At 46.5% G+C, this 25,804-nt stretch overlaps 2 protein-coding genes across 3 annotated transcripts in view; one reads left to right on the top strand and one right to left on the bottom strand.

Annotated features, from left to right (window-relative positions):
• Positions 1-10,785, top strand: part of AIDA (axin interactor, dorsalization associated) — a 40,278-nt gene extending 29,493 nt beyond the window's left edge. The window contains exons 11-12 of the transcript XR_009546299.1: positions 7,366-7,516; positions 10,423-10,785. The gene's annotated coding sequence lies outside the window, so the exon portion shown is untranslated. The remainder of the gene's footprint in view (positions 1-7,365; positions 7,517-10,422) is intronic.
• Positions 777-25,804, bottom strand: LOC103111974 (MIA SH3 domain ER export factor 3). Of its 2 annotated transcripts, XM_060178470.1 has the most exons (23): positions 25,636-25,804; positions 23,655-23,786; positions 19,842-19,863; positions 17,819-17,907; positions 17,503-17,580; positions 17,299-17,409; positions 15,996-16,067; positions 15,726-15,830; positions 14,442-14,564; positions 14,220-14,331; positions 13,061-13,116; positions 12,878-12,968; positions 12,471-12,609; positions 8,463-8,564; positions 7,916-7,976; positions 7,780-7,815; positions 7,593-7,660; positions 7,393-7,493; positions 7,093-7,230; positions 4,093-4,169; positions 3,886-3,957; positions 2,366-2,525; positions 777-1,634 (listed from the first exon to the last, which is right to left on the bottom strand). In XM_060178470.1, the coding sequence occupies exons 1-23, from the start codon at positions 25,750-25,752 to the stop codon at positions 1,294-1,296; spliced, it is 2,403 nt and encodes an 800-aa protein (XP_060034453.1). In that variant the 5' UTR covers positions 25,753-25,804; the 3' UTR covers positions 777-1,293. The 2 variants fall into 2 exon arrangements, with proteins under 2 accessions (XP_060034453.1, XP_060034454.1); XM_060178471.1 differs by lacking the exon at positions 3,886-3,957.

Genomic DNA, 25,804 nt, shown 5'->3' with positions numbered 1-25,804 from the left:
CGATTCACAAGCGGTGAAGCAGGTCTGCAGGTGTCTTATCTTTCTCTCCCCATCTTCCCCTCCTCTATTTCTCTCTGTCCTACCCAACAACAATGACAGCATTAACAGTAATAACAGCAACAATGAACAAGGGCAACAAAAGGGTAAAATTTTAAAAAAAGATTTTTTTAAAAGGCCTCCAGGAGCAGTGGATTTGCAGTGCAGGCACCGGAGCTCCAGCGATAACCCTGGAGGCAAAATAAATAAGACACCTGCTTCACCACTTGTGAAGCTTCCCTGCTGCAGGTGTGGGGCAGGAGCTCCAACCCAGGTCCTTGTGCACAGTACTGTGTGGACATGCCAACTTCTTGGAATAGACAGACATGCTCTTACCCAGTAGAGCACACATTAGTTACCACGTCTGAGTTGGCCGCCACTGGGAGCCGGCTGAAGGGTAGGCTGCACTAATGAACACGCAGTGGGTGGTGCTGTGGTCTCTGACCCTCTGCTTGAGGGGAGGGAAACACCTGCTAGAAGAGGGGCTACTTATATACCAGCGTTGAAGCTGCTAGTTCTGGAGAGGCATGAACCAACAGAAAGAACGAGTGCAGCCAGGCTGCTAACCTACAGCCTCAGATGATGCTTTGAACAGTGACACTTTTTTGCCACATTCCTTCAACATCAGTGGCAACTGTGCAGCCAGGCCGCCCTCTGTCTTCGGTTCTGCAAACCTGAGCTGCCGCTCTCCAAGGTGGCACAAGGCTCATGAGAAAACAAGGACTCAAGAGACACTTGGGAAATATTAATAACCAGGTTTTTATCAACTATTACTACAAAGAACTTCAGCAAGAGGGGCGTTCAAGTTTAGTGGTCTTTTAGTAAACATATGTAGCGTAACAGTCTTTGAGACCAGATTTTTAAAAAAACAAGCTTATAAACACCATTGCTGTGCATCTGACTGGTACACACCAAAAATAGGCTGGTAAATGGAAATAAGCATTCTTAACAAGCATTTCCACAGGAAATGTTCATAGTTTGCATAATATTCTAGATCATTTAGCGGTTACTAGTGCTACATGAACACACAGGTATTTTTTTATTGCACATTTCAAAGTTGTAAGAAGGCTCAAGCTTGGGAGGTGATTTTTATTCAAAGGAGAAAATGAAAGTTTTGAATGGTTGGGCTCAAAAATGCACATTTCTGGTACAGCTTGTTTCTAAAAGTGAACCTCTTAAATTGAACTTCTCAGATTTTTAAAGCCAGTGAGAACTTTAACACACAGTCCAGGCCGTCTCCGCAGTCTGGGGTCACAGTTAAGGGCTCTGTTTGAAAGTCGGCGGGGAGTCCTGGTTGCCGCTCTGAGCAGCCGCAGGGGGCTCTGGTCTGGAGCCAGGTGGTGGCAAGTCTCTGGCAGCAGGTAACGGTGGGTGATCCTGGGGGCCGTGGGGAGGAAGCAAGAAATCCTGGGGGCTGTGTGGTGGAGGTGGTAGCCGGGGACCAGGAAAATAGTACTCTCTTGGGCCAAGAGGGCCTAAGGGCCTAAAAGGCGCGTGTCCCGGTATAAATTCTCGAGGGTCAATCGGCACGTCCCGCTTTCCGGGTGGCATACGTGGTGCGTACTCTCTCATGCCCAGTGGGGGGCGCAAGGCAGGGCCTGGGAGAGGAGGAAAGCAGCTGTTAAGACGGGTGCATAGCAACATGACTTCACAGGGGCACGGACGGGTGTGTTCCGCCTGACTCAACCCTGCAGGTCGCATGAGGGCCCCACTTCACTGCAGTGTGCGGAGGCTGGGCGGGGGCTGCAGTCACGTGCCAGGGCCGCCAGCCAGAAAGCACCTGCATCCTCCCCACTACCATACGCTTCTGCCGTCTTGCTCACAGGAACTTGGGTTGCCCTTGGGAATACTGAGTATCCTACCATGAAAAGAGGACGGAATCAGAGTTGCACCACAACGAGGATGTTCAGCTTCTAGCAGCCGTGACCACCGTTAACGGTCACCCAGCACGTTCACTAGGGAGCATCAAGTCCTGCTCTCACTGTAACCTTACTTCAGTTAACTCCCAGGGCCGCAGCCCACTTCCCTCTGTTGCTCTTGTGGCCCACTGGCTGGGTTTCCACTGTGATGATCACAATGTGCGTGTCCTGGGAACCTCAAGCTCTTGCTCATTCTGTCTGCAAGAGCCGGGGTTGGAGCGCCCCATCTTCAGTAAACAGTCCTGTTGGGGGCTTCCTGTAAGTATTTTTCTTGGCCTACCAGAGAGAAATGCTGCCCATCCTTAAGTGTAAGGACTTTACACGAGGAAAAGTCCAAGGGAACTCAGCCAACTTTGCCCTTTCACTGCACAGAGAAAAGATACTCAAATTTCACTGCTCAGTCATCATACCAAATGGTGGTGGAATCGGTGGCGGAAGCGGAGGCCCAAAAGGTCTGCAGAGTTGAGGTGGAGGTCCGTATCGGATGGGCGGTGGCAGAGGGCCCCCCATGTGGGAGCTCATGAGAGGCGCCCCTGGGAAAGGAGGGGGCCCTTTCACAGCCAGAGGAACCTGCAGGGCAGAGGCGAATATGGTTGGCGAACACCTGACGAGATGACACACTCGACAGGATGAAAGCACCGACACCAAGGGACGCTGGAACTCACGAAGCAGATGTCAGATGCTTGTCAAACAGCAGCACCACAGCAACAAAGCACCACCTCGCACAGTCCCACCGACAGCTTAGGCGGGTTAGAAACACAGGAGGGACCAGCGCCACCGGAAGGGTATGGCCCGTATGTACAAACGGAAGGGACAGCAAGAGGGCTGTCTAAGGATGTCAACAGGTGGTGCTTAACCCACCCGGGCCGCTCACCACTGTAAGAGCTCGTCATTTCCACACGGATGGAGAGCAGGGAAGGGGGTGGGAAACCCATTCCCCTACACGTGACAACTACAATTCCAAGTATTTTTGTTAGGTTTTTCACTCGAATCTCTAAATCATGAAGTACGGCCATCTTTTTTTTCCCTCCTTTTTGCAATACAAAGAAACGGGCACAGAGTTGCTAAGAGACCTCCTGAAGACTGCTCAGCACATGAAGCCGAGCTAGAACTCAACCTCCGGTCTGACTCCCAGTCCACACTGCCGCAAAGCAGCCTCCGCACTGACAAGGGAGTCCCTGCTCCGAAACCTTCTAACTGAAAGGGGTCCTAGGTCTTCTCCAAGCTGTGAAACAAGGACGTGCTTCCCAGTCACACACAGGCACAGCTCTGAGTTGATTTCCCGCGCCAGTAACACTGCAGGATACTGACTGGTCCTGCTCTCTGGAAACCCGAGCTAGTCTCAATAAGGAAATACACGTTTCAATCTAGAAAAGCACTGTGAGTGTGAGGCCTCAGCAGCTTTAACGCCTATGCAGGCGGCAAGACGGTGCTTTCATGTGGACATGATTTCAGGTGACTGACTGATTACCTCTTCACTGCTCAGGGGTTCTCACTCTCAGCAAACCGTCTTATTGCTGACAATCTGTGATTTCAGATTATTCCAAAGAGTCTGCCTGGCGTACAACTGGAGATATTCTAAAACGGCACACTTTGAGCCAGCCAAATAATTGAGTTCTGCTCTATGTTATTTTGCTTCAGAGCACACACACATTAAAGCACCAAAGACAGTGAGGACTTCCCACGTGCTTTAACCAGTCACAACTGATGCTCCAGCTAGTCAGTCACCTGACCTTCACAAAACAAGAAGAAAACAGCAGCCGGCCCACCAACCAGTCAGATCGCAGCACCCAGTGGCACTCTCCCGTGTCAAAGCAAGGGGAAGTCAGTGCTGCTTGTGCGGCTCAGCCGAGCGGGTCAGTGTTGACCTCTCCTTTCCAGAAGCAAGGCAAGGAGAAGCCCGGGGAGCCTGCCACCTCCCAGTACTTACTGCTGCTGGGGGCTCAGCCAAAGCTGGAATGCTGGCAACTGAAGGGTCTTCAGACTCTTGGGGAACAGTTTGCTTTTTAAAAACAAATAAATGAGACAGGACCGATATAACGTAACCCACACACACGGGATGGACGAAGCAAAGAGGACATGGTCCAGAGACGTGTGGAAGGAGCCAGGTCCAGGTGTGAAGGGTGGGAGAGCTTACCTTGGCCTCGTCCAGCCCCTTGCTGGGGGAAGCACTTCCGGAGTTGTTCATGGGAGCTGCACCGGATCCTGGATCTGCTGAAGGCCAGAGGACGGCTTTAGAGTTACGCTCACGTCTCTCCTTGAGGAAGAATTAAAATCCCTCTGCCTACGGCCCTCGAGAGTTTACACTCTGGACATACTCAGGACCCTGCCAGGGGCACAGTGTTTCCAAGACCCGTCAGATGAGCACTGGGCAGAAGGCCCTCAGGAAGAAGTAACAGGTCTTCTGAGGAGTCTTTTCAGAAGAAATAATCCAGTTGTGGCCAGGTCAGAACTCAACTATACCCAGGCAGGAACATTAAAAATGGGTATCCCATTGGAGTCAGGCGGCAGCGCAGCGGGGTAAGCGCGCGTGGCGCAAAACGCAAGGGCTGGCCTAAGGATCCCGGTTCAAGCCCCCTAGCTCCCCGACCTGCAGGGGAGTCGCTTCACAAGCAGTGAAGCAGGTCTGCAGGTGTCTATCATTCTTTCCCCCTCTCTGTCTTCCCCTCCTCTCTCCATTTCTCTCTGTCCTATCCAACAATGAGGACATAAATAACAAAAACAGTAACTACAATGACAATAAAACAAGGGCAACAAAAGGAAAAATAAATAAAAATATTAAAAAAGGAGGGTCGGGTGGTGGCGCGGTGGGTTAAGTGCATGTGGTGCAGAGCGCAGAGACCGGCATGAGGATCCCCACCTGCAGGGGAGTCACTTCACAGGCAGTGAAGCAGGTCTGCAGGTGTCTGTCTTTCTCTCCCCCTCTCTGTCTTCCCCTCCTCTCTCCATTTCTCTCTGTCCTATCCAACAACGAACAACATCAACAATGTTAATAATAATGACCACAATGAGGCTACAAGGGCAACAAAAAGGGGGAAAAAATGGCCTCCAGGATCAGTGGGTTCATGGTGCAGGCACCGAGCCCAGCAATAACCCTGGAGGGGAAAAAAAAAAGATTAAAAAAATGGGTATCCCAATACCCCGGTATCACTAGCAAACTGTAGCGGCTTAGGGCAGGAAAGTAAGTGCTGGGCTGAAAGGGCAGCTGTACCCCCACGTGCTGCCAGTGCTCAGTCGTCGGGGCACTGCAAAGCCTGCTAGACTTCTAGAGGCAATTTTTTTTTAATTCTTTTTTAACATTTTTTTTTAAAAAAAACTTCAATATTTTATTTATTTTCCTTTTGGTTGCCCTGGTTGTTTTTATCATTGTGGTTATTATTATTATTGTTGTTACTGATGTCATTGTTGCCAGATAGGACAGTGAGGAGGGGAAGACAGAGAGGGGGAGAGAAAGACAGACACCTGCAGACCTGCTTCACCGCCTGTGAAGCGACTCCCCTGCAGGTGGGGAGCCAGGGGCTCGAACCGGAAACCTTGCGCTTTGCACCATGTGCACTTAACCTGCTGCGTTACCACCTGACCCCCTTAAAGTCTATTTTCATGAGTGGAAGAGACAGACACCCTAGAGCACTGCCCAGCCTTGGCTTACAGAGGTGCTGGGGGATCAATGAACTTGGGACCTTCAGGCAGGAAAGTCTTTGCACATAACCAGTATGCCATCTCCCCAGCTCGATATGGTTTTCAATTTATGTAATGATGTGTAACCACACAGTCCAACTCTCACCCAGTTTTACAAGCACATCTGTGACTAGAAACAGACACAGCATTTGGTGCTCTGCTGATGAGAGTGAATGTGTGCGCGCCAAGCTGTGGGTTTTTGTTTCTTTGCAAGGCTCGGGCCTGTGCACATGCAAGTCACAGCTTTTTCATTCAGAGAAAGACACAGAGGGAGAGACCCCACATCACTCTACTGCCAGGGCAACTCCGACGCCGTTCCAGGATTCAAGCCTGGGCTGTGCACACTGCAAGACAGGCACCCTACCCAGTGAATTATTTATCAGGCCCAAGTGGCAAAATGTTACTTTTACAATATTCATGGTGGCACAACTGGTCTAGTACATACATTACCACATGCGCAGTCCTACATATAAGGTCCTGGCCCAGTGCTATACAGATCAAATGTAAAGGCGTCTGTGACCCAGTCAGTGGCTAGAACACTGGGGTTTCTAAGCATGAGGCCCCAAGTTCAACCCCTGGTATCAGATGTGCCAACGTGATGATCTGGTTCATTAATAAGCAAACAAATCAGGAGTCAGGCAGTAGCACAGTGGGTTATGTGCACGTGGCGCCAAGCGCAAGGACCAGCAGCGTTAAGGATCCCAGTCCGAGTCTCCGGCTCCCCACCTGCAGGGGAGTCATTTCACAGGGCGGTGAAGCAGGTCTGCAGGTGTCTCTCTTTCTCTCTCCCCGTCTTCCCCTCCTCTCTCCATTTCTCTCTGTCCCATCTAACGATGACATCAATAACAACAACAATAATAACTACAACAACAATAAAATAAGGGCAACAAAAGGGACAATCAGTAAATATATACATAAAAGTAAACAGATCATTAAAAAAAGTAAAGGTAAAGACTCAGGACCAAGAGATAGCGCAACAACTAGAGTACCTGGCTTCCTGCGTGTGAAGCCCTCGCTTCAATCCCAGACCCACAAAAGAACAGGACACACAGCAGCAAGGGAATGCCGTGGCTGGTACTCCTCCTTCTCTCCTCTGTCTGTCTAGCTCTCCCTTGCACACGCTCCATCCCTTCCTCCCTCCCACCGCCAATATCTACCTCCTCCTTTTTTTTTTTTTTTTTAAGCATGCAGAATTAAAAGATTAGGTCAGGAGGGTGCTCAGCAGAACTGCACACGTGAGGGGCCCCGTGGTCACGAACAGGTCTGTATACTTGTTTCATCTGCGTCTCAGTGCTGTGGGTGATAATGCTTTCTGTTCTAAAACAAAACGTGCAGCAGACTTTTCAAGATCAGCTAAGGAATTCTCTTGTGTGCACTGGACAGACTCAAATCCTAAAACACAGTTTGCGACGGAGTTCTCCCGTAAAAGGGGTTTACTGCCGGGTCCGTGAGTGCTCACCAAATTCGCTCCTGGGCGTCTCTCTCCGGCCGAGCGTGGCGGACAGCGGCCTGGCCGGCGGCGGGTCGGCGCCCAGTGGAGGAGAGCACTCGCCGCTCACGGGAGACGGACCGAAAGAGCCGTTCTGGCTCAGCGGGCCTGAGGAAGGAAGACAGTGATGTGTGAAACCGCAAGGCAAGCTTCTCGTTCTTCTTCTCTTCTTTGCAGCATGTTAGGGCTTCGGAAACTAGTACATGCAGACTCTAACAAGTACATTTCTACTCCCGAAACTAGACCGTTGCCCTGAGAACCGCCCTCTACCTCTTCGGGGAAGGTTCTGTGAGCTGGGTCTTCCCGGCATCGGCTTGACGATCACAGGTTCCTCCTGCAGCATCGCCATCTTCTGCGTCAGCTCCAGCAGCCTGCGACCCAGAGGGAGGTGGACGTGAGTATGAGACAGAAAAGCGACTCCTTACTGGGCGCCAGCAAAACCAGCTGACTCGGGCGTCAGGGTCACCCACTTGTGTCTCAGGTTGGCTGCCTCCCTCTTCTCCTCAGCCATGGCTCTCTCGGCCGCACGCGCTTTGAGCTGTTAGGGAGAAAAAGAGCCACATGTAGCTGTGGGGGATCTCTCTCTCTTACACACACACACACACACACACACACACAGAGAGAGAGAGAAGAAAGGAGAGAAAAACGAATTCCTACCCAGTTTTCATGAGCTTTCTTCTCATGAGTAGCAATCTGAAGAAGAAAACAGATGAAGAGGTAAATATCTGCAGGGATCCGCTCTACTAGCATAGCTCGTGCGAGGTAGCAAAAAGGCTTCTGCAGTAGCCCGTACCTGGTTTTTAAAGGAGCGTTCTGTTTTCAGGAGCTCTTCTTCCATTTCTTCAATTCTCCGCCTGGGATCATACTCGCTTTCATTAGTTAAAGCCCCCTAATGGCACCTTAAACAACCGTACCAACGACCTGCTCCCGAGTCAGCATCATTTCCTCACTGTGCTTCCGCGTGCTCTCAAGTGGTCTGATCTCGGGCTTTCCCTCCGTGGGGGAGGTTCCCCAGAGCTCTGACTGCTGCTTCTACCAAGTGGAGGAATCCCGGGGTGTTGGATACGTAACATAACAAACTTCCCGAGAGAGCGCGCACGCAGAGCTGCTGCCGTGAATCCCACGCCCTCAGTCTGGCCAGGCAGGCAGCGCTGCGTGTAGTGGACCTTTTGCTAATACTTTTTCTTTTCTACATTTATTGTTTCTCCTCTCTGAACTGTCTCATCTCCTCTATTCATATTTCTGTGCTATCTTGTTCTATAAAAAGTAAAAAAAAAAAATCAGTGCACGAAGGCAGCCTGGCTGCAGCAGAGACCCGCTCTCCTGACAGCTGAACTCACTTGTAGGTTCTCACTTCCTCTGCAGCCAAAACCGCCTTCTCATCTGCCGCCGTCAGCCGCTGTTCTCTTTCTTGACGCTCGTACTCTTCTTGACTGAGCTTCCTAAGAGTAGAACCGGTTGTCAAGTGAAAGGTGTTTCCCTTGCTCCCCAGCACTTTGAATATTCTTTTTATCAAGATGTTATTTCCCTGGCCGGGCCGTGGCCCACCTGACTAAGTGCCCTTGTCACAGTGTGCAAGGACCAGGGTTCAAGCCCCTGCCCACCTGCAGGGGGAAAGCTTCAAGTGGTCGAGCACTGCTGCAAGTGCCTCTCTTTTTTCTGTTATCTCTCACTTCCCTCTTGATTTCTTTCTGTTTCTATCAAATTAACTAATTAATTACCTAAAAATGTTATTTCCCATGGACTGGGGAGAAAGCGTCATTAGACAGAAAGATTTTGATGCCAGAGACACCAAAAGTCCCAGGTTCAATCTCCAGTACCACCATAAGCCAGACTTGAACAGTGTCTGGTAAAAAATTAATTAACTAATATAAAATCTTATTTCCAGGAGTCGGGTGGTAGCATAGCGGGTTAAGCACACATGGTGTGAAATGCAAGAACTGGCCTAAGGATCCTGGTGCAAGTCCCCGGCTCCCCACCAGCAGGGGGTCACTTCACAGGCGGTGAAGCAGGTCTGCAGGTGTCTGGCTTCCTCTCGTCTCTGCCTTCCCCTCCTCTCTCCATTTCTCTCCGTCCTATCCAACAACAACGATATCAGTAACAACAACAATAATAACCACAACAAAAATAAAACAAAGGCAACAAAAGGGGAAAAAATAGTCTCCAGCAGTAGTGGATTCGTGGTGCAGGCACCGAGCCCCAGGAATAACCCTGGAGGTAAAAATAAAATGAAGTAAAATAAAATCTTATTTCCCACCCTCTCTAAAATACATATTCTACAAGGAGAGTCACAGAGAGGATCGCACATATGCCATGGAGGACTGAAAATCAATTTCTGACTTGAGGCCAAGTCACCTACATTTCCTAACTTCTCATTATTCCCTGGTTGCCAGTATAAGAAGTCAACATTTTACACACACACACACACACACACACACACACACACACACACACACACACACACACACACGAGCAGTGTCATTTGAATCTTGAAGCTGAACAACAAAATTCCAATATGGGAAGTCATCAATGATCAACCTAATATAAGTAAGATAACTGGGACAAAATAGGGCACTGCTTCTCTTAAAATCAATTATTTATAAGAGGGAAATGGGGGTGGAAAAAAAGAGAAAATCAGTCTGGCATCCTGTGATGTTAGTGATCAAACTCAGGTCCCAGACTTGAGAGTCCAACAATTTATCCACTGTGCCACCTCCTCCCAGGCTGCTCATTCCTTCTCTCCTTTCTACCACTGGGAGACCTATAATCACTTCGCTTCCATCATGGAATACTGTTTCTCAACCCAAGATTGGTATTCCATGACAATCATAGTCAGCCAAAGAGTTTTGTGGGGGCAGCATGGAACGTTCCTACTCATGACCACAGAATGTGAGCTCAGATCTACAGGGATGCAGAGGTCACATAGGCTCCTAAGCTGAATATGGGCCCCAGATCACATCAAACCAATGGGGTTTACAGTCAACAATATTTATACCCCTTTTCCATATTAGGGAGCAACTCTCTTCCCTGACCCAGCTTTCTGGTCCTTTTCCCAGCCATGACATCATCTCCCCAGACATTAACTTGGATCTACCTGCATATCAGATTTCAGGCTCAGGGGAGAAAAAAAAACTAGTATAGCCACAAACTCTTTGGAATATAACTAAAATATGCCTACTTGCTATCTACAAAATGGAGGACTACCCCCCAACTCTTCATCTGCACTATTCCAGCCTTTAGGTCCATGACTGGTCAACAATTTGTTTGGCTTTGTATGTTAACTCTCTTTTCAACCACCAGGTTCCAGATGCTAGCATGATGCCGACCAGACTTCCCTGGACAGACAACCCCACCAATGTGTCCTGGAGCTCCGCTTCCCCAGAGCCCTGCCCCACTAGGGAAAAAGAGAGGCAGATGGGGAGTATGGATCGACCTGTCAACACCCATGTTCAGCGGGGAAGCAACTACAGAAGCAGACCTTCCACCTTCTGCACCCCACAATGACCCTGGGTCCATGCTCCCAGAGGGATAAAGAATAGGAAGCTATCAGGGGAGGGGAGGGGATACAGACATATGGTGGTGGGAACTGTGTGGAGTTGTACCCCTCTTCTCCTATGGTTTAGTCAATGTTTCCTTTTTATAAATAAAAAATTTTAAAAAGTCTTTTGTGACTTATCTTCTAACTGCGCAGTTAACCACAGAACATTTCCACACAACATCTAGAGAACCAATCATGCTTACTTCCATAGAATGGTAAACATCAAAGAGGAAAACCTCAGAATTGGCAATTTCTACCAAAAAGAAAAATAATCCAACTTTCATACTCAGGGAATTACACTCTACTAGAAGCTGTCTTCCCATAACCTTCAAGCCCATGATACCAAGCCAAGCCAGAAAAACAGATTACAATGCCCTAAAAATACGACTCTGATATTACCCCTATACCTCTCTGCCTGTACAGATCACTCATGATGTACTTAACCTGAAACTCAGCCAAGCAGGACTTCAGCAGACGCTTTACGAGTGGTCATGATACGTAAGAGGAAAGCTCAAGATAAAGTCCGGGCAAAGTACCATCCACGCTACCAGAGTCCACAGTTTAATGTATCAAAGATGAAGATGACAACGAACAAACTCTGACTTGGGCTTAGGAACAGATGTAAGAAAATTGGGTCCTGAACAAAGACCAGAGACCTGGCCAACTCTCCACAAAAAAAAAAAAAAAAAAAAAGATTGGGGGATTTTCAAGGGAGAGCAAGATTAGGAAGGGACACAGAGTAACCACGGTGGAATATTATAACTCAACTATCAACTGGCAAAATGGTGCTGAAAAGTACAATCGGAGCAGGTGCCACCAAGTTGCAGACCCTACCCTAATGCCAACCCGACCTCCCTGGACAGACGACCTCATCAATGCATCCTGGAACCCTCCTCCTCAGGGCCCTGCCCCACTAGGGTAAGACAGAAACAGGCTGGGGTTGTGGATCCACCTGCCAACTCCATGTCCAGTGGAGAAGCAGTTACAGAAGCCAGACCTCCCACCTTCTGCAACCCATAATGGCCCTGGGTCCATATTCCCAGAGGGATAAAGAATAGGGAAGTGGGGCCAGGCAGAGGCACCTGGTTGAGCGCACATATTACAGTGTGCAAGAACCCGGCTTTGCGTCCTCAGTCCCCACATGCAGGGGGAAAGCTTTGTGAGTGGTGAAGCAGTGCCACAGGTGTCTCTCTCTGCCTCTCTATTCCCCCTCCCCTCTAGATGTCTGGCTGTCTCTATCCAATAAATAAAGTTAATAAAAAAAAAAAAATCCCAAGAAAATTTTGAATCCGGTAGTGAATGAGTTAGTCTCTGAGCACTTAGAACATTGCACAAGAATATAAAAGAAGGTGCATCAAGGTACCAGGGAGCTCGGCTATTATTAACTGAAGCTCAGTAGAAAAAGGAATCTCAGAATTTTAAGTCTGGCCCCTGAAGCTACTTTGCCCCACAGTTCATCCACACACTGAAGGTAATGAAGAGAGACAGAGCTTCCAACAGACTCCTGGGTCCTAGGAAAACCTGAGCGGAACTCAGGGCCGCCAATGAGTGGCGCCTAACCTCTGGGAGGAAACTACGAATGGCTGTGCCTGTGGAGGCCCCAAAGGCAAGAAAGACGGTGTTCTCCGAAGGGACTGTAGTACTCTCAGTAGTCGTAATGGCTGGCCACTGGCTAGAGGTGAAGCCACATATTTTCTATGGGCTAAAAACACCACCCTAGGCCTTTAACTGCCCCACAGGCGTCACATAGGACACCTGCCATTCGGTCAAGATGGCGGCATCACTCTCAACAGCAAGGGGGCAGCCTTACTTCTGCAGCACCATCTCCTTCTGCTGGTAGAGCTCATTCAGGATCTCCACCTTCTGCCTCAGGGTGTTGCACTCATCCTCCAGCCCCGCCTTGGCAGACTGCAGTGAGTTTCGATCGTCTTCCAACTTCTTTATCTGGTCTGTAAAGGGTAAAACATGAGGGGTGTGTGCGCGTGCGTGTGTGTGGTGGGTGTGTGCGCGGTGTGTGTGTGTGTGCGTGCATGTGCGTGTGCACGTGCGCGTGTGCATGTGTGGTGTGTGTGCGCGCGGGGTGTGTGTGTGTGCGGTGTGTGTGTGCACGTACAAGAACCTGAGAATGTGCTGGAAAGGGAGGGGCTCAGAGGGAGAAACAAGAAAGAGAAGCCACACTCTGTCTTTCCAAAGGATTCCTCAGGGTAAGCAACCTACCTTCTAGGCTACACTTGGTGGACATGGTGGCTCGGAGTTTAGCCTGTAAAAGCTTTAGATCCTCCTCAACGACAGACATCGCGGTTTGTGTCTACAAGTTACAGAAGAGAAAAGTCTTCTTACAAGTGAGCCTGCTAAGAACCCACGAGCACTTGTGGTACCTTATGAAACAAAGGCTTGTACCCGAGAGATATCCATCATCTGCTTGATTTTATTTTTCATCTTCTCACTCTGGTTACCTGAAAAAACAAAGGGGGTTCCGGTGACTTTTTTCTCTGCCTTCTCTAAGATTTTGAATTTATCAATGATAAGAGCCAGAGCAAGCACAGCGCCGACACAGGTGATGTCGGTTATGAAACCTGGGGCCTTCCCACGGTGTCACCAGCCAGGCACCTGCACCTCCGTGTTTAACTCTGATTTTCTTGCATTTGCAAAAACTAGACAATTGTCCCACTCAAATACTCAAAAGAAAAAGAAAAAAAATTAACCAACAGGAGTGATATGGACACTTCTACAAAAATTACACTTTTTTAAAACAGACTGATTCATGTGTTACACAGGAAAGACACAGCTTCTCACGAGTCAGAGCAGCCAGAGCACCACCTTGGTAAATGCAGCCCTGGTTTGAACCCCAAACCCCAGGATTACAAGCCTGATGCTCTACCAATTGAGCTATATTCCCCCCAGCCACAAGAACTGCACTTTAATTCAAACAGTGAATTCCCAGCTTATGCAATAAAAGCATTTGCCGTGTCATCATTGAACCATGAGGTAAAGGTGATTCTTTGCTCTCAGACCTAGTCCAGCTGGCCAACTACTTGATTTAGCAAGAGAAGGGCTCCCCCTTCGCTCTCCCACGCCTGCAAGTACAAGCGGTCCAGCACACAAGGGAAGCAACATCCACCTTGGGAAAGGGCTTTTCTGCATCCCTGAGCACTGCTCCCCTCCAGTCTCTCCAGCTCATGGTCCCACACCTCGAGGCTCTAGAAGTCGGCTGAAGGTCAGTACCCACAGAGCTACAGAGGTGAGCATTAAATTCCGATGTCACCTCCAGGAAACACACACCGAGAAACAACTTTCTCCCACTGAATAGCGTTCAGGTATTAGGATGTAGTGGATGCTGCAGCGTTTGAGTGCACACGTCCTGCCATCAACAGGACAGGAAAGCAGAGTCAGCGCTCAACACAGCTCTCTCAGCCTAGCGGGCACCTCTGCCTCGTGCGCACGCACACCTATCTACAAGTGCCCACATTCTGGGAAACTGCATCCACTGGACGGTGGTGTGGGTTCACTAAAGATGGGGGAGCAGAAAGAGGTCCTCCCTCTGGAAGGCGGCTCTTACCTCCGACTTGGCCATTTGCTAGTTCATCCGACTCTTTTCCTCCAGTATTCTCAGTCCCAGGATCAGACTCACAGTCTAGCCGATTCAGCTGGGTAATGCAATTGTTCAAAGCCTAGAAAATAAGCCAGTGGGTTTTATTACAAAGGACCTCTTAATTTTAACCAAGCAGGTTTCACAAGAATCCATAAAACACTAAGCAAACATGCAAGAGAATTAACTTACATCAATATTATCATCTTTGTGAGTGAGAGTTGTTTCCAAATCTTTCTGAGACTTCTCAAATAATTTGATTTGCTCACTGAGCTTTGAATGTGATTTGCTCCAGTCTTTGATTTCTTGCTGCAACTGAAAAGACACTAAATTGTCAAAAGTTCGGTGCCTTGTACTAGGACATAAGAATGATATAAATGAGACAGAGAAGTAAGGAGATATTCTCTTTGACTGCACTTGGCTGAGGGAGACAGGACAGTGTTTGCTACTCTCAGAGTAGCAGTAAAAACAGGAAATCTCTCGAGCAAGTGGACCTGGTTTTCTCAACTTAAGGAAACCCCAGTAAATTCAAATCATTCACTTCTAATAGAAACAAAAAGAAGGGCACAGCTCACTACTCATACGTCTAGATTCCAAATCAGGTAACATTCCCTTGATGAGCGAAGCATAACTATCCAAAGAAAAGACTATATAGACCTGATTCTTAGATTTAAGTAGCCACAGAATGCCCCTGGGAGTTATTTAATAATTGTTCAGTGTCTCACATGAGAAAGCTGTAGCACTGGTAGCTACAAGAAACTGTACAGAAGGGAAGAAACCATTGAATAAATGGGGAACATACAGATGCCTCCAATCTTATATAATCTCAACTCTGCTGTGTTAAGAACAGAATCCTGGATACATTTTTCCTTAACCTTTAAAAAAAAAAAAAATCTCAATTACAGAAGCCAGACCTTCTACCTTCTGCAACCCTCAATGACCCTGGGTCCATGCTCCCAGAGGGATAGAGAATGGGAAAGCTATCGGGGGAGGGGGTGGGATATGGAGATTGGGCGGTGGGAATTGTGTGGAGTTGTACCCCTCCTACCCTATGGTTTTGTTAATTAATCCTTTCTTAAATAAAAAAAATAAATAAATTAAAAAAAAAAAAATCTCAGAGAAGGACATAAATAGAGCACAGACGTTACTGTGTCTAAGGAAAGGGGTTTATGGGAGCACCTGCGTGGTAGAGCCCGAACAAGCAGTCGAGCAGCAGAACAATGCTGTGGCGTCTCTCCTATGTCTCTCTTTCTGTGTCTTTCTCCTTCTACACACACACACACACACACACACACACACAAACACAAACACATACACACACTCCCAGAAGAGTGAAATCACAGGCACAGAACCCCAAGAGATACCCCTAGTGGCAAACAAGGAAAAAAACAACCCAGGTCTCAGAAGATCTTTAAGAGGCTAATGACACTGGGTCATCTCTCGTTCATATGATCTGTAACATTAACTGTTTCTTACCTGTTCTTTCTTCTTCTTCAGCTTTGCATTTTCTTCTTGAACCCGTTGACATTCAGACTTCACCTTCTCTTCACTAAGTTTAGCCTCATTCAGGGCAATTTGAACCTATGCAAAACAATCCTACTAGTTAATTCAAAGAAAAGCAAATATATTTTCACAATTAGACAACCCTAAGTATTTATTAGTCTTTGTATATATTTTAGCATGCATCAAAAGTTTGTTCCTCAATAAAAACAATGTTGATATTGTATCAATTATAAAAAACTTTACCTCTGATAATTCTGAAGCATTCATTAAAATAACATCTTTTAACTTTTCTATGGATTTCTTATTTTCCAGTATCTGGTCATGTGGAAAGAGAACACAAAATTTTGTTAGGATTTTAACAGAAGTACTGGGACATACTCAAAAAAGTAGTGGTGATAGTTAGGGAGGTGGCACAGTGGATTAAGTACTGGATTCTTTAGCATGATGCCCCCAGTTTGACCCCAGGCATCACACATACCAGAGTGAGGCTCTCTTTCTTAAGTAAATAGATTTAAAGGGAAAAAAAAACGATGAAGGAACATTAACAAAAGATACCCTAAATCCATTCCCTTTGTGCCAGGTAAGAGGAGGCAATCTTGTTTTGGTCTAGGAGAAAAGTTCAAAATTTAAAGTGAAAACAGAATTAACTGAAAAATATTTCATAGCACCCATAACCTTCCTGGCTGTGGCCAAAAAAAAAAAAGTGGCAGAGATAACCAGACAAAAGGTGTAGAGGGAATGAGTAAACTTTCGAGTGAGTGGAAAAAAGTCCCTGAGATCACGTCAAAATCTCTCTTACCCAAGTTGAAAATGGACAGACTTGAAAGTCAATAGATAATTCCCACATACATAGAAATCCCAGTATTTATGAAGCAATGCCGTCCTCAAGGAGGTGGAGGACAGTCTCCACCCCTGGACTGTGAGCTGTGCTCAGTGCCTCCCTCCCGAAGAGCACAGCAGCCAGAGGGTGGGGGAGTGCGAGGAGAGAGCCCCTCCCACCTCTGCACCATTTATGCCCATTCTGAAACTGCCCTGTAGCCCTCTAAAAAACAAAGAAAACTAGGCAAAATCAAACAAAATCAATACTCTGTGTAACTGGGCTATATATATATGTCTTCTCAGTTGCTCTATGAAGTTCCAAAGGGCAGAATAAAGCAATCAAGAAATTCCCCAGGGCTGAAGACAGAAATACCTTTATTACTATAAAATCAGTAACTTACGGTACTAACATTTAAAATTCTACAAAAATGAGCATAGGTTAGGGTCTGATTCTGATTCTCAATCAGACTCTAGTTGTAGCATGGAAACAATACAGAGTTCACATCATTTCAATCTCCTAAAGTCAGGTAACAGTTATAGTCAACAGCAAAATTATCATTACTATTATTAGTATCCTTTGTTTACTAGTATGGAAAGAGAGAATCAAGGCATCACTCTGCCACATGTGATGGTCGGGCTTGAACTTGGGACCTTGTATCTGAGAGCCTAACGCCACAATCACCACACCACCTATAGGGCTGCACTGTTTTAACAACAAAATTCTTACCAACTCCTGATTCTTTGCATTCTGTTCTCTCTCAGATGCTAACATATCACGCAGTTTCTTAGTCGTGTCACCCAGGGCTTCATTACATTCTTCAAGCTTTTTCATTTTATCCTACAGAGAGATATTGATTACTCATTGCTCTTCTTTGCCTCTAGAACATGATCTCAAAATGTGAGTTTTTTTTTTTTTTTTTTTTTCCTGTACCTTAGAATGTACTGCGCTATCAGAAAGAATCAAGTTTTGCTTCTTGGCTTCTTGGATGTGCTTCTTTGACTCCTTCATCTATGTGAAATACAGTATTTGAGAATTAGAAGCATAAGCTGCGGTGCATCAGACCTCTCTGAAGAGGTGAGTCCTTAAAGATGAAAACTTCTCTGCTATTTACACATATGATGACTGCTGTAGAATGGTGGGTTTACAAGAAATGAACGTTTAAAGGTATTTCTTAAAAAACACTATCATGACTCAACTCTAAGAAGAAAATGTAAGTCAAATGAGGGAACTGAAAGAGTAACTATACCTTCTGTTCATAATTTAACAATTTTTTCTGAAGTTCAGCATTTTCTTTCATGATATTCTTGACCTTCTCGGAAATTTGCTGTTCAGTGACTAAAAAAAGGGGAAAATCCTTAATGTTAGTTAGCCACTAAATAAAATAAAATAAGAATCATTCAATATACTAGTAGCACAGGTATGTTTGGTATTGTGTGTTTGGTATTGTGGGGAAAAATATACTAGTAGCACAGGTATGTTTGGTATTGTGGGGAAAAAGAACTCAAATGTAATTATTATTGTATCTTTAAAAACCAATCTAGTGGGTTGGGAAGACAGCATTGTGGTCATGTAAAGAGCCTCTCATGTCTGAGGCTTGGAGGTCCCAGGTTCATCACCATAAGCCAGAGCTGGTCAGTGCTCTAGGAGGAAAAGTAACAAAAACAAAAAACAAAAACAAAAACACTTTGACAATGTGCTGCTTTGTCATGTTTGCTTTGACCCAAGTTCAAGACTGGCACCCACAACACTGAAGGACGTTTGTGTGCTATGGTTTCTCTTTACCTTTCTCTCTGTTTCTGTCTGAAAAACTCATCCGTAACAGTGAAGCCCCAAAAATAAACAAAAGAGATAAAGATCAGTCTATAGTTGGTAGCAATAAAGTATAAAATGCAATAAAATTTTATGAAAAATTTAACCTCTTTCTTATTTTTATATTTTATTTACTTATTTTTAATTGAGGGGGGGAGAAGGAGATACTGACCAGAGCACTATTCATCTCTGGCTTGTGGTGGTGCTGGGATGAAACCTGGGGAACTGGGACCTCAGAACGTCAGGCATGAAAATCTTTCACAGAACCATCATGCTATCTCCTCAGCCCCCCCCAAACATGACTTCTTACTGTGAGATCCCAATTTGTCTTCTTTCATTTTACTTTTTTTTCTTTTTCTTTTTATTCTCATTTCTTTTTTTTAAGATAGAGATACAGAGGCAGAGAGAGAGAGGAAGAGGAAGAGACCACAGCACTGACAGTGCAGTGGGGCTGGGCTCCAGCCTGGGTCCTGCACATGGCAAAGCAGTGCGCTACCCAAGTGAACTATTCCACCAGGCCTCCAATCAATAGCAGAGACAGGAAGTCTAACAGAATATTTTAGCTCAATGTTCCCTCCCTCGCTCCCTCCGTTCCTTCCTGTTTTATTGGGGAGTAAAGGGCTTACTTGACATGGGTGCAGCTTCTTGTCTCCCTGGAGCAGGTATTTGCAGAACACTCACTCCCAACTTCGGATCTTTTCCATCACCATAAATGAAGATGCCAAGACACTTCTCACCCCTCTCAACCCCTCCCTCCCAGAGTCTTTTACTTTGGTGCAATACACCTTACTCATCCCAAGTGTCACCTTGTGTCCCCCTTTCTAGCCCTGTGTTCTTCAAGTTCCACCTGTAAGTGAGCAAAGACCCAGGCTCAAGCACCTAGCCCATGTGCACAGGGGGAATGCTTCATGAACTGGCCAACAGTGTTGCAAGTGTGTCTCTTTCGCTTTCAATGTCTGTCTGTCTCAACCGAAAACAAATAAATTTAAAAAATTATAAAAACAGTTTTTGAGAGAGAAACAGAACTTTCTCTGATACATGTGGTGCTAGGGATTGAACTCGGGCCTCATCTTTCATTTCATTCTTACCAAATACGATCACTTCAAAAGTCATTTACAAAGATAAACAACTGGGAAGATGCAGGTACACTGACTTACATCTCTCTTCTGTAAGCCATCTATTTAAATATTTACTGTATTGATAAAGTTATTAGACTACGCTACTTATACGCAACATCAGCATTCAAAGTCAATCTGCCCCAAGTTAAGGGAACTATCTTCTCCCAACACCCACAATCCCTCTGACCAAAGCTCTGTTTTGTCACCTGAGAAGCAGCAAAACATTTGGGAGTTCACAAGCCCACAAGACTGTCAGAAGTCAATATCCCTACTATTGAGTTTACACAAAACTTATATCCAACACCAATACTGAGGGAATAGTAGAAATAACAAAATGTTTACCTTGATATATTTTACTCTTTACCTAAAAGAAGAAAAAAATAAATCTAATGTCAAAATATTTTATTAACAGAAGTATTACAGATGTAAACACAACAAATAGTACTATGGAATACTGGTCTGACACAATTTAATGTTATCAGTGATTTACTATGGATTTACAACATTATGAGATAGCAGGGGTATAACTCCACACCATTTCTACCACCACAGTCTGTGTCCTCATCCCCTTCACTGGGAAATGCAGTGGTTCTCCCAAGGTCACAGAGATGAGCTGACTATTATCTCTATAACTGTCTGCTATCTATCTTTTGGCCCATTTTTTTCTTAAGTCCTGCCTTCTCTTCCTTCCTTCCTAAGTCACACCACCTACTGCTACACCTATTGCTGTTTCTGAATATCCTTCCTCTCTCTCTGGGTCCTGATGGCATTGGAAGTTTGCAGCCCTCTGGTTATCTTTCCCTAACATTAACCCATCTGAACATATGGATCAAAATTATTCATGGGGTACAGAAGGATCTGGCATGGTTTAACAGTCCATAAATTAAAAAAAAAAAAAAAGCCTAAAACACAACTCAAGGGGGCCACATGGTGGCACAGCTGGCAGGGCACACACATTACCACGTGCAAGGACCTGGGTTCAATCAAGTTCCAGGTCCCACTTGCAGGGCAGAAGCTTCAGGAGCAGTAAAGCAGTGCTACAGGTATCTTGTTTTTGTTTTTGTTTTTTTTTACTATTTATTTATTCCCTTTTGTTGCCCTTGTTGTACTGTTGTAGTTATTATTGTTGTGGTCGTTGTTGGATAGGACAGAGAGAAATGGGAGAGAGGAGGGGAAGACAGAGAGGGGGAGAGAAAGCTAGACACCTGCAGACCTGCTTCACCGCCTGTGAAGCGACTCCCCTGCAGGTGGGGAGGCAGGAGCTCGAACCAGGATCCTTATGCCGGTCCTTGCGCTTTGCGCCACGTGCACTTCATCTGGTGCGCTTCATCTGGTGCGCTACCGCCCAACTCCCTACAGGTATCTTTTTCTCTTCTCTTCTCTTTCTCTCCCTCTCTCTCTCTCTCCCATCTCTCCCATTCAACTTCTGTCTCTATCATAAAAAAGAAAGAAGAGGGGGGAGGAATTGACTGATGAGAACAGTGACATCATCGTGCAGGTACTAAGCCCCAGTGTCACTAAACCTCAGTGGTAACCTTGGTGGGCAAACAAAACAAAACAGAATACACAAATATACAACACTCCCTCAAACTTAGGGTGGGGGGAAGATAGCAAAGTGGCAGAGCACTAGACTTTCATGCCTGAGGCCCAGAGGTGAAAGGTTCAATCCCAAGCACCACCATATGCAGAGCTCTGCTATCTCCTCTCTCACAGAAGTAAAAATCTTAAAAAAGAAAAAAATTAAAGAAAGAAAGGAAGAGGACCAGCACATAGCTCACTTGGCTCCCTGGTATCTATGTACCCCAGGTTCAAGCCCTGCCCCCACCACACTAAGGGAAGCTGAGGTGCTGAAGGTTCACATGACAGAGCTGAGTCGTGGTCTATTAAAAAAAAAAAAAAAGATTTATACTCACTCATTTGTGTGAGAAAACACTACTAGCAATTTGTTTCATAAAATTAAAAAATCAGGGGAAAAAAATCACAGTTACAGAAAACTACATCTAACCCTTCTGGACACTTTAACTGTTTTACTTCAAATGAAACCATAAATGTTTCATCTGCAAAGTTCATTTGCACACACTAATTTATGTAACATATCACATACAATTATGTTACTTACCTATGAAACAAAGACATGCAGTATCACTACAAGCAACTACAGGTACACACAACAGACAAAAAAAAAAAAAAAACCACAGGGTGTCTTTACATATTATATAAGCTGGATTTGCAATAGGGGAAAAGACTGAAAAAAATCCCCACGAACAAATGCTTTTCCCACTCTGTCTACTTTTTAGCAGCGTTGCTTCTGTGCGGATGTACATACATTACTTATAACATACTCAGTTTCTCTACACTCTAAAGTCCAAGTTTCTGTTTTTGGAACTGACATTGTACTATGAGCAGTTTCTCTGTCTCAACATCTTTGAAATATGTAGATTTTAGAAACTGTCAACCTTTTTTACAAGTCTTTTTAAAAAAGATTTTACTAATTTATTCTGGATGGAGACAGAAGATGAGGGGAAGGGCGAGGCAAGGAGAGAAACACATTCGGTCACAGCACTGTTCCACTGCCCGTGAAGCTTCCCACCGTAGTCCCGGCGCACAGTGACATACGCCATCGACTGGGTGAGCCACCGCCCAGCCCCTTGTCAAGAACCCATTCTGGGGGTCGGTGGTAGCGCAGTGGTTAAGCACATGTGGCGTCAAGCTCAAGAACCAGTAACGATCCCAGTTCGAGCCCCCAGCTCCCCACCTGCAGGGGGGTCGCTTCTTTTTTTTTTTCTTTTTTTTTAATATTTATTTATTTTCCCTTTTGTTGCCCTTGTTGTTTAACATTGCTGTGGTTATTGATGTCATCATTGTTGTTGGCTAGGAGAGAGAGAAATGGAGAGAGGAGGGGAAGACAGAGAGGGGGAGAGAAAGATAGACACCTACAGACCTGCATCACCGCCTGTGAAGCAACTCCCTTGCAGGTGGGGAGCCGGGGGTTCGAACCGGGAACCTTACGCCAGTCCTTGCGTTTTGCGCCACGTGCGCTTAACCCGCTGCGCTACCGCCCGACTCCGGGGGGGGGGCTTCTTAAGCGGTGAAGCAGGTCTGCAGGTGTCTGTCTTTCTCTCCCCTTCTCTGTCTTCCCCTCCTCTCTCCATTTCTCTCTGTCCTATTCAACAATGACATCAATAATAACTACAACAATAAAACAACAAGGGCAATAAAAGGGAACAAATAAATATTAAAAAGTCAGCTACAAGTGCAATGCCATATTTAAAAAAAAAAAAAAAAAGGATCCATTCCATAACTTCAGAGTTCCCTAGCTTGTGACATTTCTCAGCTCTTATAAAAACTGCTCCAATGAATAACCTAGTGAAATATTTTTACACATAATTGGCTACTTAGCATAGATCACAAGATGTGGTAATACAGCATAGAAAGATATGGCATTTTTAGGGAGTGGGAGGTGCTGCACCTGTTTGAGTGCACAGGTTACCAAGCACAAGGACCAAGGTTCAAGGTGCCGGTCCCCACCTGCATGAGTGCTGCTTCCCTCCCCCTACCTATATCCCCCTCCTCTCTCCATTTCTATCCTATTTTAAAAAAGAAGAAGAAAAAGCAAATAAAGAGAAAAGATGTAGCCATTCTGATACAGGTTAAGCTGCTGTTCAGGATAGCTCTAAGGAGACAGGCAATGGATCAGCTGGTTGAGCGCACACGTTACGACACACAGGCACCAGCTTGAAGCCCCCAGCCCCCAGCTGCAGGGAAGAAGCTTCACTAGTGATGCAGCCGTGCTACAGGTCTCTTTCTCTCCCCCTACCACCTCTCCTTAATTTCTCTGATCCTATCAAATAAATACTTAAAAAAAAAAAAAAAAAAACCAACTTTCTTAAAGAACTGCCAATTATACCAGCAGTAATGTTTAGGTTCTGGCATAAATGATCTACACGTTGAAGTTTTTCCAACTGAGACTATACATGTGTTGTCCTGTTTACTTAAGCTTTTCATCATCAAAGTTTAAAATGAATCTCACAAGGTTAGCGTGGATCACGAACACTAACTTGTGTTCGTGTTAGTAGCTGACAAAGAGGCAACATGTCTACTGGTGATAAAATACCCCTTAGAGCCACGAATCAAGGTATAACCTGGTTTACTCACAGCAAGAATAGTTTTCCAGAAGAAAATGACAAATGAAGCAATCCCCAAGAAAGCAGTGATAAACACAGGTTTCCACGGCAGTCCATAAATGTCAGGTCCAAGCTGGTCGTCGTCAGACAAGGTAGCCATTAGCTAAAATGTAAATATTAGAAATCATCAGAAGGCTTAAAAGAACTCTAACTTCAAGCAGTAGAAACAGCCCATTGGGGGGTGGGGGGGGCCGGGGCTTCACAGCGGTGGAGCAGGGCTGCAGGTGTCTGTCTCTTTCCCTATCCCCCCTCCCTGTGTCTCTATACAATTAATAAGTTTTAAAAAATAGACCATCCACAAGTGTTTTTTTTTAATATTTATTTATTCCCTTTTGTTGTCCTTGTTGTAGTTGTATTATTGTTGTTGTGATTGGACAGGACTGAAAGGAATGGAGAGAGGCGGGGAAGACAGAGAGGGGGAGAGAAAGACAGTCACCTGCAGACCTGCTTCACCGCTTGTAAAGCGGCTCCGAGCCGGGGGCTCAACTAGGATCCTTAAGCTGGTCCTTGCGCTTTGCCCCACGTGCACTTAAGCCGCTGTGCTACCAGTAGCCCGACTGCCAGAAGTTCTAAATTAACCATCAGCAACCAGCTCCTCAAGAATCTCAAGTTTTCACTGCCTCAGTAAACACTGAATACTGGCAGCTTCCTATTTCATGATCTGGAGTGTTTTCAAGCTTTATGGGTTTACCTGTCTTTAAGCCTACTTCCGCTTTGCACTGAGCCCTACCACATTTCGTGCTGTTCCCTCTGGACCCGACTTGGCTTAGGTAACAAGGTGACCACAGACAACAGGTGGTAGGTGGCGCGTGTCCTGAGGAAATGTCAAACTGCACCCCTTGGGGTGGGTGGGGGAAAGAGTACAGGTCCAAAAAGGATGACAGAGGACCTAGTGGGGGTTGCATTGTTATGTGGAAAACTGAGAAATATTATGCATGTATAAATTATTATATTTACTGTTGAATGTAAAACATTAATCCCCCAATAAGGAAATTAAAAAGAAAAAAAACTGCACCCCTATGACAGCGATGGTTTTGTGAACCAGCATCTCCTTAATTCAGTGGGGAATGCAGAAAGAAAAAGTCACCCAGGGCGGGCGGTAGCTCAGCGGGTTAAGCGCACGTGGCACAAAGCCAAGGACCCACGTGAAGATCCCCCACCGGCAGGTGAAGCAGGTCTGCAGGTGTCTTGTCTTTCTCTCCCCGTCTTCCCCTCCTCTCTCCATTGCTCTCTGTCCTATCCAACAACGACAGCAACAACAATAACAACAACAATAAGCCAGGGCAACAAAATGGAAAAGATAGCCTCCAGGAGCAGTGGATTCGACCCCGGCAATAAGCCTGGAGGCAAAAAAAAAAAAAAAAAAAAAGTGGGAGGGAAAGGGGTGGGTGGTGGCGCGCCTGGGTGAGCGCACATGTTACCCTGCGCAAGGAGCCAGGTTCGAGTACCAGGCCCCCACCTGCAGGGGGAAAGCTTCACGAGTGCACGAGTGGTGAAGCAGGGCTGCGGGAGTCTCTCTGTCTCTCTCTCTCTCTCTCTCTCTCTCTCCCTCTCTATAATCACCTCCCCTCTCAATGTCTGGCTGTGTTTATCCAATAAGTAAATAAAGATTTTTTTAAAAACTAAAAATAATAATAATAATAATAATAAAAGACTGAGGTAGCCCCAGCAATGACCAAAGAAAAAAGAAAAAGCCGCAGAGATGCGATGCGCTCCCCTGCCCGGGTTCTCTGCTCCGCTTCAGCCGATGCCGGGGAGGAGGGGGTCGCACAGCTGGGGCCGCTGGCCTGGGCCGGGGGCTCGGGGCCCTGCAGCGCTCCCCGAAGTAGGAGGTGGCGGCACCCGCAAGGTGCCCAGGCACCGTCACCCGGGACCCTCGGGTGCTCAGGGGGGCGAGCGGGAGCTGCCATGGGCGACTGCGCGCCCCGTCCCGACCCGAGGCCCGCCGTCACCTCCAGCAGGCGGCCCAGCAGCGCCGCGAACAGCACCGACACGGGCCCCAGCAGCTCCGGGTCCCCGCCGGCGGCGACGCCGGGGACCGAGGACACGGTCGCCGGCACCGAGTTCATGGCGAGGGGTCCGCGGAGTGAAGGCTGCGCTTCCTGGGGGGGGGGGGGGGGG

The sequence above is a fragment of the Erinaceus europaeus genome, chromosome 19 (genome assembly GCF_950295315.1).
Source record: "Erinaceus europaeus chromosome 19, mEriEur2.1, whole genome shotgun sequence".
NCBI classification, from domain to species: domain Eukaryota; kingdom Metazoa; phylum Chordata; class Mammalia; order Eulipotyphla; family Erinaceidae; genus Erinaceus; species Erinaceus europaeus.
Note: the sequence above shows the minus strand (reverse complement) of the source record. Positions and strands in the feature narration are given on the sequence as shown.